Raw genomic sequence first — 13,083 nt, forward strand, 5'->3', positions numbered from 1 at the left:
CATCATCATCATCATCATCATCACCACCATCATGATTACGACTATAACAACAACCATTACCACGACTACATACCTCACTCGGTACTCTCTGCATAACTACACCCCAAATCAAACCAAACCAAATAATTCCTCAGCAGGGAGACCACCAGATGGGCGGGCGGGCGGGCGGACCATCACCAAAAACCAATCTTTATCAATACATCAACAATCATAACAACAATCACACAACAAACCCTCATATAATCAGACGAGTATCTCACCTCCAACCACATCCAGATTATCATACTGGACAATCAGCGAAGAAGCAAGCACCATAACCAACCACGTTGGAATATTATCTCGAATCATCCTCTTTGGGGAGCAGAATGCCCTAATATCGATTTACCTTGGTTATCAACATATACCGAAGAATGGATTGGATGTATGGATGTATCTGTTGTGTTGAGATTTACTCATGTTATGAGTGGATTCGGGATGGATATTTCCATTAAGGGCCTTGATCATGGGTTCTTGGTTGGAGTATCTTGGTCTTGCTTTGGTATTGGAATTTGGGTTGGGGGTTAAGTCTTGTTGGTTTATTGTGGAATGGGTTCAATGAGGATTTTTTTTCATCGTTGTGGTTGGTTTTATTTGTTTGGTGTTTTGGGTATAGGTATATTTGCTTTTACGAAGCTTTGGAGTGTTGCGAGGAACATTCCAGTTACTTGTTACTATGTATGATGGAGTGTGAGGTTCAGAGAATCCATATTCAGTACTTTGTATCCATTGAATTACTAGTCACATTTCCCCTGTCCAGAATGTTCCTATGGCCTGAGTAGTCATATCCTACACTCCCCCTAGCCTGCATATGTCTATATAGCTTGCCATTCCGTGAGCAGTCAAGATATCATACTGAGTCACCCCTCCTTTTCAGAATATCAAGGGCAATGTCTCGAAGCTTGAACTTTTGGACTTTGCCGCTTGCAGTCTTGGGGAATGCGTCCGTTGATTGGAGGAAGAATACGTATTTTGGAACTAGGTCGGTTAGTTTGGCTTAAGCTTACAGTATGAAAGAGACATACCTAGATGGTTACTCAATTTCTGACCAACCCATTGCCGGATCTTCTCCTCCGTTGCTAGCTCTCCTTCGGGCTCACGGTGGACAATGAACGCGGCTACAACCTCTCCGTATCGTTCATCTGGAACGCCCACAACAGAGACGTTGATTACGCCGGGATATGATAAGAGACAGTTTTCGATCTCCAGGGGGTGAATGTTCTCGCCGCCGCGGATGATGAGGTCCTTAACGCGGCCGGTGATGCTGACGTAGCCGTCTGGGGACATGGAGGCTTCGTCGCCTGTCTGAATTGGGAAGTCAGGGAGGAGTTGCGATGGCGATCGTGTTGGGAGTGGAGTGTAGTACTTACGTGCATCCATACTTTCCCATTCTCGTCGGGAATCATGACCTCGGCGGTTTTGACGGGGTCTTTCCAATACTCTTTCATCAGAAGATACCCGCTCACTGCTAGCTCTCCGCGAACATTGATGGGCACGATTTGGCTGCGATCTTCCAGGTTCACGACCTTTGCCTCGACGTGCGGGAGTAGTCTGCCGACGGAACTGATTCTTTTGTCGACGGGGTCGTCCGTGGTGGTCATTGCAGAAACGGGGCTGGTCTCGGTCATTCCGTAACAGATTGTGAGCTCCGTGAGATTCAGTACCTTGTGCAGTCGTTTCATCATCTCCGCCGGTATGCTACTTCCGGCTGCAATGCCGGTTCTGAGGTACTGGAACCCCTCGTTCGGGATCTCGCCTTCATCGAGAAGGCTAAGCTCTTCGAGGAACATGGTCGGAACGCCGTATAGTGCAGTGCACTTTTCCTCTTGAACGGCTTGCAGAGATGCTCGGGCATTGAAAGATTCTTCTGGGAATACGATGGCTGCGCCGTGGGTGGCGGTAGCCATGTATCCCAGGACAGATCCGAAACAGTGGAAGAGTGGGGGAGGACAGCACACAATGTCCTCTGGGGTGAGACGCATCCTGTCACCGATTTGGGACCCGTTGTTTAGAATAGAACGATGGCTTAAGCATGCTGCTTTTGGCATTGCTGTCGTTCCGGAGGTGAATTGGATGTTGACAATGTCGGTGGGAGAGAAGTTGCGAGGTGGCAGGGAGATTCGGTCAGACGGGGCGTCGGAAACGAGCGATGTGTAGGCTGCAAGGCCTCTGAAGTCGGAGGTATTGACGCGGCCAGATGAGTTATCGACGAGAACGATGCCCTTTAGTGTGGGAACCACTTCTGACTCGATGCTCGGCTTGGAGAGGTCTTTAACAAGGTACTTCAGGAGTGGGATGTTGCTCCTTGGATCTTTCCGCGGCAGATTGGATTCGGAGCTGAGGATGAGATGGCTGGCTTCCAGATGCGCCAGCGCAGAGACCACCTGGGTTGCGTTGAACGATGGGTTGATAGGGACCTATGCTGGATCAGAATATCGCCCTGGTGATAATCAAGGCTCTACATACCAGGATAGCGCCAAGCTTGAACAGCGCATAGGTTGCCTGTCGGTAGGTGGTAAGTATGATAGACCCAATGTAAATGTTGGTGACAGCATACAATGGCGTGTTCCATGGAGTTTCCTAGCATGACACCCACTCGGTCTCCCGTCCGTACGCCGATGGACTCGAGACCACGCGCAAGAGCATTGCTTTTGGCATCGAGGGCAGTGTAAGACACTCGATCATGTTGATGTTTGCAAATGACACTGGCCAGGTCAGCATGCCGATTCTGGAGATCCCAGTTCTGAAGCAAGTTAGAGAACATACGCTGGTCTATCGCCGTACTGGTCGACAATCTTCGCAAAGTGCTCCCCGACAGTAGTCTCCAGCAATGGAGGCTTGAATCATGCCAGCAGATTAGCAAGGTCTGAATCCATTGGCAATGATATGGTGCGTGCCTACCTCCAAAGGCCCCCGAGCATAGCTTTCTGTTAGCAGGTCCCGTTTTCCAGACAATGCCACCGATTGCAAGGGCCTCCTCACCAGGCATCCGCTCCTTAGGAACGGTCCCCGAAGGAGCCCCCGACAGTTGACAGACGAAACGCGCATCTGGACCTATGCCAAAAGTATCTTCATAGCACGTTGCAGGTGCGAAGGAGCCTAAGATCGGAGGTAGTACTCGCCCCCCCTTGCTTCGGGCTTCCCACAGGCTGGGTCGGGATTGGCTTAACCAGGGATTGCACTCGGATGGTTAACGGATGGCGCCACGAGGTCTTAAGGTTGGTCTGTCAAGGGTCAAGGGTCAAGGGTCAATGGTCAATGGTCAATTGAAGAAAGAAGATTCGGTAGAAATGAGTAGAAGTTGTAGCGGTTGGGCCAGTTTGCAGGAGGCCGATGGGAGGTGGAATGGAAGTGACCCCTCACATGGTGGTGGCGGCGTGCGGGGTTCATGCAAGCTAGTACCTAGTAGATACTTCCTGCAGCTCAACTCAACTCAACTCAACTCAACTCAACTCTCGATAGTTCTGCAAGAATATGGCCATTTCTTTGGGGCCAAATGGAAGACATTCTACGACCTGGGCAGAGGGTACAGGGCACAGGGCACAGGGCAGAGGGCAGAGGTAATAGCCGAGGTAACGTTCATTTTATCTATTCTATTCAGGTTCTCTTCTGTCTCTCTAAACAATTCTTCGCCCCGCACATACACTTATCTTGACTCCAATAACCTTTCCCATAGTGGATCGTGATCTCCTCGAAAATAGCAATGTCCCTCACGGCCTCGATCGTCATGAATATTCGGTCCCCAACCGTCCTCGACCCGAACGTCGTGGAGGCCTCACATGAGTGATTGATAAACCGAGTCCAGTTGCCGTAGTCCTTGGGAGAAAGTAGAGCAATCCTTGTTTCACTAGTAGATGAAGACTTGGAATGTACTTGAAGCGCATACGTAGCGTCTCCCTCGTAACCCGGGGGCATGATCTTCCCGACAAATGCGCCCAGAATATCCCCTTTCTTGAAGTTTGCAAGAGCGCACACCCCGATCCCTTTGAGGCCGGTATCCACCAGCTGGGTATAGTCGGAGAAGTTCCATTTCATCCGGCAGCTGCACACATCTTGCGAACCGCACATATCGCATGACCCATACCAAAGGCCATCGGGATCGTTCTCCCGCAATGTCGGGTCCTGGGTCTGATCAGCAGGCCAGTCCTTGGGATCGAAGATACTGGTATCTGTGTCTCTCTGGACACGCCCCTCGTGCCTTGGTTGTCGATATTTCTTTTGCTTGGAATAAACGACAATGTCGTGGGGACGGAGTCGTGCGAGTTGGGCGAGCTTCTTCCTGTCGCGCTCCAGATCTTCTTTGTGGAGTTCGGGCACACTGATATCATGCTCCAAGTACGGACGCAACAAGCAATACCAATCCAGACCGCGCAGGAATGCCTGGACCTCAATATTGTATGAGAAGTTCTTGATTCTGACATAGACGAGCTGCCACAGCTGCGAATTTTCCTCTTCTCGAATTACCATTCGAAAAGATTCCGCATACGCACAGATCGCAAGCATTTTCCAGCCGAAATGTTTAACAAACATTTCCAGGCGGTCGGCTTCTCGCTGTCGGTAATATGGACTCTGTGGATTCTCACGCCCCAACAAACGAGAAACAGCTCTTTCCACGATCCAAGATGCGTAGAGCTTCTGCGAGGCATGAAATAATTTGGTAACTTTGGCCGGTCTCCCCTCTCGGCAGAGTTTCGAGGCCGCCGCCGCGTGGTTCAGGTCGAAGATAAGTGCGCTCAGGATTTTGTCCCTCTGTCGTATATCTTGCTCGGAGATGGAAGGGGCAATTTCACTGCGCATTTTAGGTAAAGATGTAGTTCGGCTTTCGATTCTGGGACTCTTTCCAAGAGATGCATTTTGGTGTTGAAGTTTGGGACGCTTCCCAGGAGGTGCATCCTGGCGTTGGAGTTTGGGACGCTTTCTAGGAGAAGTCTCGGATTCGCTTCGATCTCGCTTCGAGGTCTTCTTGGATTGGGACTTGATTTTTGAAATGGCGGGTACGGCGACCACGGGTGGAGTGGTGGGATCTGAATCGGCCATGGTGATGATGATGATAACGTTTTGTTCACACTCAAGATGTCTGTCTTGCTTTGCGGTGACGACGATCTCTATCTTGGGTCATAGTCGGAGGCTTAAGTAGTAGGGCCCTAGCGAATGACCTTCCTATTGATTACTTATTATGAAGGGCAGCCTATAGAATAGACGCATGAAACGATGACCAGACAAAGCGACTGTTGCGAGTTGCTTTATTCGTTGCACATTTTTGGCTTAGGTACATAGACATGTTTTGGTCGAACTGATAAATCTCTGGACCACGCTTGTCCGGTGAATCAAGCAGACAAGGACCGAGACAAAGCCATGAAATGAAGTCTAAAAGCAGAGATGAATATGAAACGCATAAAGACGCTATGAGATCGAAGCCTTCATGGAACAACGCATATGAAACAAGGCTTTGTTTCTTTATCTTGAAAGTTTCGGGTTATTATGGCGTTCCTTATCAATCGTTTCCCTTGTTATTTAATGGCTATGGTATTTATGGAGAATCTTACGATCTTAATATAGCCATCATCACCTGCCTCTGCATCAGGCCCATTCCAGAACGATCCAAGCAAATCATGAAAGCCATCATTGATTTGCATTGTATATTGTATGATGGGTCCTTGGTATTTATCAGTCGCTACATATATAGATCCGGGGCAGATACTATGATATTTTATAAATCGTTCTGATTATATTGTCCTGTAGATGTTCCTATAATAGGCTCGATGTCAAGCCATAGTATCTAAATAGAGGATCTAGGTAGGTCTCCGCTAATCCATTTTTATGTCCCCTTATCAGCCCCATAATCAAGATGCTTATCACTGAGTGGGTCAACCATGAATGCATGGAGAGAGTGATATGATCTTTGTTTGGCGTATTGTATTTTGAGAGGTGGTCAAGTCTGGATAACATTGATTGGGCTAAAATAGAGATCTTCTCGTGCTAGAAAGATGTGCCTTGATATTACAACTGACTATACAATACATCTTGGACTGGGGGCTTTTTATTTTGCGGGATGCTGCATGCTCGAAGAATCCCAAGTTCTATTGGAAAGCCTTCTGAGGCATCAACTCAGGCATCAAGGCCATAAGTCGAGTAGTCACATGACCATGGGTCCATGGTTGGGGTACGACTGCTTCCCCGGATATCAGAAGCGTCGATATCGGTATGGACGAACGCCTGTTCATTGTCGAGCAACTTAGTTAGAATGGTCTAACTCGAAAGAGATCTAAGAAGCTAGCCTTGATTGGGATTGCAGAATGAATGGACGAGAAATGTGAGCGGTGTGTAGCATAGCCTGATCAACTATGCAGCTAGTGAGCTATGATGCAACCCTGCTGCTTCTCCGTGTCTATTCTGGACATTCTAATATGCTACAGGGTCATCAGAATCAATCAAAAATAGATGAAGGGTGGCAGTGCAGCAATCATCCAAGCCCGGAAGATTGATGATCCCGTCACGGAGCGAGCGTGTCGGGGTCCCAATCTGGTTTAGCGGCAGACCGTCGGGGTCTCGAAAGAGGCCTAGCGGCCGACCCGAGGAGATGAGCCTCGCCCAGCCGGTTGTATGTAAGACTGTACCACCGCCGGTCCCCTCATCCTTCGCATTCCGTCTTCCTTTCTGCCTGATTCATTCCCTCTTCAAGGACTTCCTGATCTCCCTTCCTTTGTTGTGTGCCTCGTCGCCATCCCCAGGGACTGCCAAGCATCGGGCTCGACGTGAGTCAACTGTAGGAAAGATTTCTCGTTTATCGTCTTTCCTTATCAGGCGCACGTCCTTCAGTCACCCTGAATCCCCAGGCTGTCAAACCCCCTCAAGGCCTTGTCCCTCCTTCGATCATGGCTGCCGACCAGTTGCTTCAGTCCATCGGTCACTCGACTCCTAGCGAAGAGTGGTTTGACTTTGACAACTCTTTTGATGTCCCTTATGGAGGCCTGGGAAGCCATCCCACTTCGGTTGATTCGGTCTCTCCCAAGGACCTGGATCTAACCTTTGCGGACTTTGATGACTGCAACTGGGGCCCGAATCCTGGAGTCTGCGGCCAGGATCTCTTCGCCGATATCGTCAACTACGACGCGCCCTGTGAAGGATATGTGGGGCATGCATTGGATGCCTCGCAACCTATGCTAGATCCCACCGGGTCCTTCCTCACACTGCCGCCAGCACCAAGCCAAGGGCTGATCGGGTCAGGACTTGGTGACTCGTGGCTACAAGACATGGGCAGTGCTGACGATCAATTCTATGCCAGCGTCCGACAAATGGTGGAGCTACAAGCCGCCGCTGATCCAGGCGCCTTGTCCATCAAAGAGAAGCGCATGGAAGCATCAATCGCTATTCATTTGCAGCGTCTACAAGAAGCAGCGCTGCAGGACCTGGAGATGTCGTCAAACTCGAGCACGACATTCCCGTCACCCCGGTGGTCTGAATCGGCGGGAAGTGTTTCGCAGGGTGGTACTTGTGCAACCCCGGTGACTTCTCCCCCATCCGAGACAGCCCGGACGCCTGCCTCGAACCCTGAACCTGCAGTTGGAGGGATGGAACTGGTGCTCGACTTGAATATGAACACAACCACCAACCTCCCAAGAAAGCAGAAGCCTCGGTCACAGGCCCAGAAAGAGAACTACATCAAGGCCAGAAAGTACGGGGCTTGTGAGAAGCACAGGAAGCAACACAAGCGAGTGGGTGAAGCCGGCATGCCAGAATAATGATTTATATGCTAATCTGTTTACAGTGCAACTGCCTTGAGAAGGCCGCTTCTCATGCCATTCTCAGCCAACAGGCTGTTTCTACTGCCGACATGGCAGTCAAGTCGACCGTCAACGCTCAACTGCATATCCATCGCCCTGGCAATGAACAACTGCTCTTGAGGACGATACCAGCGTCCGCTAACAAGTCACCTGTCTCGCAGCCGACAGGGGGCTTGGGACCAAGGGAAGATCAATCCGTCCAGCTTCGGCATCCCACCCGCGTGTCATGCACCAGTTCCTCGATGGATCCTCGATATGGACACCACTCGCCACGCTCGGTCCGGCCAATCGCAAGCTGTCAAAGCACTGTTGGCTGTCCGAACACGGGCCAGCCAACTCCAAGGTCGCCGGTGTCCTGGCGCAGCGCCGATCTGGTCAACTCCACGCCGGGGAGACTGCAAACCTCTTCGACATCCAGTCAACCGGACCAGAAGTCGCACGCTGCAACCCATGGCCGACGCCACGTTCAAGCACCCGGCCGTCTACGGACAGTCCAGGCTGTTTCCACTCGCTGGCGCGCGTCAGTGGAGACGTCAGTCCTATCCACCCCCAACGCATCTGTCGATGCAATTGCCATACCCAGGTCCAGCTCGTTGGTCCACGCATCTACGATCAGATCCAGGCCCAACGACAACCATGCCGAAAGGGGAAACCGGACGGTATACGAAACATTCAAGCAACTTTGGTCTCCCCAACCAGGAGACCAAGCCATGTCCACACGGCATGTTGCAACCCACCGTTTCTTGGATGTACCAGCCAACGATGTCCACGACCAATCTGTGTCAAGGACTATTGTCTGGCGGGTACTTCAAAGCGTGTTTCCGGTTTCTCGCTTCCTGGAATTGTCAATTTTCTTCGCTTCTCGGCTGAGTTCATGTTTTGGCAGATCTGGAGGTTTCTCCAGATTTGGCAAATCCGTCATGATCTCTTTCAATAAGCATTGGCTGATGGGGAAAGGAATGAGCTGGTGCTGATGATACACGTTTAGCGTGTTCGATTGAGATACACTTTGCTTTCTGTCGAGCTATTTAGCGTTTCTTTTCTTTTTCCTTGATACCATGTGTTGCTAGACCAGAGAAAAGTTAGCACTTAATTCATTCTGACTATGCTGGTACTTGTGCCTCATCCAACCCTAACCCTTTTTAATCAAGAAATCACAAACCAGTAGATCGATGTAAATGAGAGTACCTGATCAACCGTCCCCACAGCTATACAACCGCTTCCACCAATCACCATCCCTCCCCGTCCCGACCTCCGCGGGCCTCAGACCCATCCATCCATCCCCGATCATCTCTCATTCCAATTTCCAATTATCCATTCCTTCCACCCCCCATAGAATCCCCATGGCCTCCTCCACCCCCTCCAAATCGCATTGGCGATTCTCCACCGTCCCCGGCTTCTTCTACCAAAGCGAACCCTCCACCAACGCCAGCACCTTTGACTACGTCCGTCCATCCATCCATCCCCAATTCCCCCCTAAACTAACCCACTAGGAACCCAGGCATCCTCCAACTTCGGCCTCATCCCCCGCTCTTACCCCACAGACACCACCACCACTCCAGAAACAAAGACAAAATCCCCCTGGGAGCGCTTCGCCCACCACATCCGCTCCCTTAACGACACTTCCGACGAAAATACCTGCTACAAGGTCCTCTTTCTTGGTCGTCACGGCGAGGGATATCATAATGTCGCGGAACGGGAATATGGGACTGTGGAATGGGATGTATGTCGCCCCTTTTTCCCATACCATACTCAAAGAAACCCCCAACCAAATCCATACATATTAAATATCGAACAACGAATAATTAATCTTTGAAAACAGAAACATTACTCCCTCCTCCCAACCTACACCGACGCCCGATTAACAGAAACCGGGAGATCGCAAGCCCGCACCGCACACTCTACCTGGGCCACCCAACTCAAGAAGGGCATTCCAGTTCCGGAATCCTTCTACGTGAGTCCATTGAATAGATGTCTTGAGACAGCGTATATTACTTTCTCGGGGTTGGGGGTGCAGGGTACAGAGCCGTTTAGGCCTGTTGTTAAGGAAGTAAGTACTTACCCATATCCTTTCTCTCCCCTATACCCCCCAACAATACCCATTACAGCCGGAAATCTGATATATGGTGGTGGCTGGCCAGCTCCTCCGCGAAACCATCGGCCAACACACCTGCGACGGCCGATCCAGCAAATCGGCCATAATGGCCGAATACCCATTCTATCGCATCGAGGCAGGATTCACGGAAACTGACGAAATGTATGACCCGGTGCTCCGGGAATCGAACTCGGCGCGGGACAAACGCTTCAGAGATTTGATGCAGGATATATTTACGAATGATGAGGTGGTGTTTTTGTCGTTGACGGCGCATTCGGGCGCCATTACGAGTTTGTTGAATGTGCTGGGACATCGGAGGTTTGAGTTGGAGACGGGGGGCGTTATTCCAGTGCTTGTTAGGGGGGAGAGGGTGGAGGGGGAGTTGCCGGTTATGGAGGTGGAGATGTGGTTTGGGGTTCCTAATTAGGGAATCTTTGTTTTTTTGTTGTTGGATAGATGATAGATAGGAGGATGGAGAGGAAGAGTATATAGTATTGTACACATTGAATTCTTGACCGACCACTCTGATTGCCGAAACAGAGTGGCGATTTAGTATAAAACACATGCTGAATGAATCACAGATCGAGAGGCTTCTTAGGTCTAGATATTTAACACAAAACAACGCCAAAAGAAAATAATCAAACATGTCACCCGGTGCCCGTACACTCGATAATCAAATCACCAGCTGTAGTACTGCTGCTGGGCCGTGATTTTGCGATCCGGCAACTGGGTCCAGAGCTGGGCCTTACGCTTACGCAACTCCTCGGCCTCCCGGTTCTGCCATTCCCGGATACGAGTCTTCTCCTCCTTCAGCACAACCGACAGCGAGGTGTACGGCGGACGCATGATGTTGATGACACCACGCGCGCGGTGATCATAATCATATCCGTACGGTCCACGGTTCACCCACGCCTGTGCAATGTAGATGGAAGTCGGGTCGGAGATGGTCTTGCGCTCACCAGTCTTGAGGGTAATCGTAACGGGCTTCTGAACCGCCTGACCCTCAACAGCACCCAATCCCATACCGGAGCGAACAACAGCCACATTCTTAGCATGCTCCAGATGCTGCAACACCTCCTTAGCAGCCTTCTTCTTACTCAAACGCATCTGCAACATCGCATCATCGATATTCTTGCCAGCAATCTGCCGAGCCAGGGGCCCCAACTTCTTCACGGAAGTCTTAAACCAATGCGACTTGGACAGGGACTCGCGCTCCGTCCGCATAATCAACTCGGTCGGGGAAATACGACCCCGACGACGGATCTCACGAGCCACCATCTTGCGTTCCCAGCGCATCCGCGCCTTCGGGTTCGGATCCAGCACCGTCTGCAAGGTATCCCGGTTCCGAACATCAACCGAATAGTTGACCTCTTGGTCTCCCTCCTCGGTCTGCCCTGCTTGTTTGCGAGCGGCCGGGGTACGGCCCGAGGGGGAGAGCTTAGGGCTGGTTTCATCCTCAGCGAAGATGGAGTCGGCGCTCAGGGAACCCTCGCGTTTGTGGGGAGCGGCGGCTCTGCGGGCTTTGGGTTTCGCGGCGGTGGGTTTGCCTCCGAAGAAGAAGTTCTTGATGGAGGACAAGGTGGAGGGCTTGGACTCGGGGTCGGTCTTGTCATTGGGACCGTTGGGGCCGTCTTCGGTGGCTCGACGAGGGACAGTGTAGGCGAGAGTGCGGCGAGGGACGTAGGTGAGGCCCGGCCGGGCTGCAGAGACTGTGCGAGAAGAGGTGAGAATTGGGGGGGTGAAAGTGGGATTGGATGTTCGGGGATTGGCTTACTGGACCGGATTAGCTGCCCATACTGGGGGACAGCACCCATTGTGGCCATGACGGACGATGGATCTGGTGGTTTGATGGCTCGGATCCCGGAGATCAGAAGGGAAAAAAGTGTCGGGACGAAGACTCGCCTTGGCGCGGTGCGGTTTTGGTTTGTCTCGGTCGCCGGAGGGATGGGCCTGTAGTCGTCGGTCGACACCTGAGAATTCTGGGGTCGAGATTCGAGCCTCGAGCCTCAGGGTCACGGGTCACTGAGTCAGTCCTAATCGGGTAGCGTCAGCCGGGCCGCAGTCATGTGCTTGGGTGTTCGGGGCGCGCCAATCATGGGGTGGTCGTTGCTGTACGATTACCTCATAGGCTGACAAGGTGTGGTGGCCTCGGGGCATCCCGCTTTGCCTGTTTAGGCCGGCTACTGTGCTTGGGACTTGTACATGCATTTATCCATGTTCGAGGACAAGGATCAGAAGTGACGATGTATCGTTAGGGGCTTAGAGTGTACTGGGGTGTCTGGCGCCGTCGCGATCCTCGACCATTAGTGTATGTGGGATGATATTCCAAAGATGCTGCTCCCCCCTGGCATTGCACTGCCGGACGATCGATCCCAGTCCAGATTCCCTGCTGGTGCAGTGACGAAGTCTGGGCTGCGAAGCAACTTAATCGTGCATGTTGCTCTCGCTTAGGCTATTTTTAGTGTTTTACCTGAACCTTGAGGTGAGATTCATGAGGTATTTTTACTATTGGACTGCGTGTTGTTCTTTGTGAGATGGTAATGTAGATTTATATGTTAGATCATAGTTTAAACTGCAAAGAGCCAATCATATCAAGTCGCTCCTATGGCTCAGTTGGTAGAGCGCATGACTAGTAATCATGAGGTCCGCGGTTCAAATCCGCGTGGGAGCATTTCTTTTTCCTCTTTTTTTCCACTACTTGTCTAAATTATGGCTGGTGTGTTAGGTACACAGTTGTCATAATATTACGACTTTATTTGTTACTTCTTGGCTTTACTCTCTGTTCCTGTTTTGATTCCACGTCTTGCTCACTACTAGGTGTACATACGCACGGGATCCTGGAGGATGGGGATACATACTCCGTCGGCTGGAAGAAAGCAAGAAAATAAAACTTGTCGTTGCCTGCCCTATGAAGGTAATTTCTCTGCTGCGTAGACAACAAGGCTCCGCGCCAGCCGTGATGTCTGTTGAATTCTGTTCTCTCCTTCCATGTTCGTTCCTTGAATCCCCTGGGACTCTCGAATCCTAGTTAGAGTTGGTTGTTCTCCTGAAATGATGATTCTTTGAGTAGGAAACTCAGCCACGTTCTATCCAAGTCTGACTCTCCCACTTGAAGGTAGCAGGTTTCGATCGCTTTTTTCTTGTAGACGGAATTTCAATATACATCTC

General features: G+C 50.9%; 5 protein-coding genes and 1 non-coding gene across 6 annotated transcripts; 3 read left to right on the forward strand and 3 right to left on the reverse strand.

Annotated features, from left to right (window-relative positions):
- Positions 1 to 741: 741 nt before the first annotated feature.
- On the reverse strand, positions 742 to 3,355 carry BO94DRAFT_529891 (putative AMP-binding enzyme). The gene is made up of 7 exons (XM_025610546.1): positions 2,938 to 3,355; positions 2,803 to 2,873; positions 2,594 to 2,741; positions 2,503 to 2,538; positions 1,407 to 2,453; positions 1,062 to 1,341; positions 742 to 1,014 (listed from the first exon to the last, which is right to left on the reverse strand). The coding sequence occupies exons 1-7, from the start codon at positions 3,082 to 3,084 to the stop codon at positions 887 to 889; spliced, it is 1,857 nt and encodes a 618-aa protein (XP_025473274.1). The 5' UTR covers positions 3,085 to 3,355; the 3' UTR covers positions 742 to 886.
- A 276-nt stretch (positions 3,356 to 3,631) lies between these two features.
- BO94DRAFT_529892 (SET domain protein) lies at positions 3,632 to 4,151 on the reverse strand (the record flags this gene model as incomplete). The annotated part of the gene is made up of 1 exon (XM_025610547.1): positions 3,632 to 4,151. The coding sequence occupies exon 1, from the start codon at positions 4,102 to 4,104 to the stop codon at positions 3,634 to 3,636; it is 471 nt and encodes a 156-aa protein (XP_025473275.1). The 5' UTR covers positions 4,105 to 4,151.
- Positions 4,152 to 6,665: 2,514 nt separating this feature from the next.
- Positions 6,666 to 8,794, forward strand: BO94DRAFT_505829 (uncharacterized protein; the record flags this gene model as incomplete). Its single annotated transcript, XM_025609555.1, has 2 exons — positions 6,666 to 7,751; positions 7,805 to 8,794. The coding sequence occupies exons 1-2, from the start codon at positions 6,912 to 6,914 to the stop codon at positions 8,792 to 8,794; spliced, it is 1,830 nt and encodes a 609-aa protein (XP_025473276.1). The 5' UTR covers positions 6,666 to 6,911.
- A 342-nt stretch (positions 8,795 to 9,136) lies between these two features.
- Positions 9,137 to 10,342, forward strand: BO94DRAFT_619632 (phosphoglycerate mutase family protein; the record flags this gene model as incomplete). The annotated part of the gene is made up of 4 exons (XM_025616875.1): positions 9,137 to 9,265; positions 9,322 to 9,543; positions 9,643 to 9,870; positions 9,962 to 10,342. The coding sequence occupies exons 1-4, from the start codon at positions 9,164 to 9,166 to the stop codon at positions 10,340 to 10,342; spliced, it is 933 nt and encodes a 310-aa protein (XP_025473277.1). The 5' UTR covers positions 9,137 to 9,163.
- A 23-nt stretch (positions 10,343 to 10,365) lies between these two features.
- BO94DRAFT_481396 (mitochondrial 54S ribosomal protein uL22m) lies at positions 10,366 to 12,078 on the reverse strand. Its single transcript, XM_025608856.1, has 2 exons — positions 11,690 to 12,078; positions 10,366 to 11,624 (listed from the first exon to the last, which is right to left on the reverse strand). Exons 1-2 carry the CDS (start codon positions 11,736 to 11,738, stop codon positions 10,594 to 10,596), a joined length of 1,080 nt encoding a protein of 359 aa, XP_025473278.1. The 5' UTR covers positions 11,739 to 12,078; the 3' UTR covers positions 10,366 to 10,593.
- Positions 12,079 to 12,513: 435 nt separating this feature from the next.
- On the forward strand, positions 12,514 to 12,586 carry BO94DRAFT_t6. Its single transcript has one exon. It is a non-coding gene; the product is annotated as a tRNA-Thr (tRNA).
- Positions 12,587 to 13,083: the final 497 nt, after the last annotated feature.

Source organism: Aspergillus sclerotioniger (assembly GCF_003184525.1).
Source record: "Aspergillus sclerotioniger CBS 115572 chromosome Unknown BO94scaffold_1, whole genome shotgun sequence".
Taxonomy (NCBI): domain Eukaryota; kingdom Fungi; phylum Ascomycota; class Eurotiomycetes; order Eurotiales; family Aspergillaceae; genus Aspergillus; species Aspergillus sclerotioniger.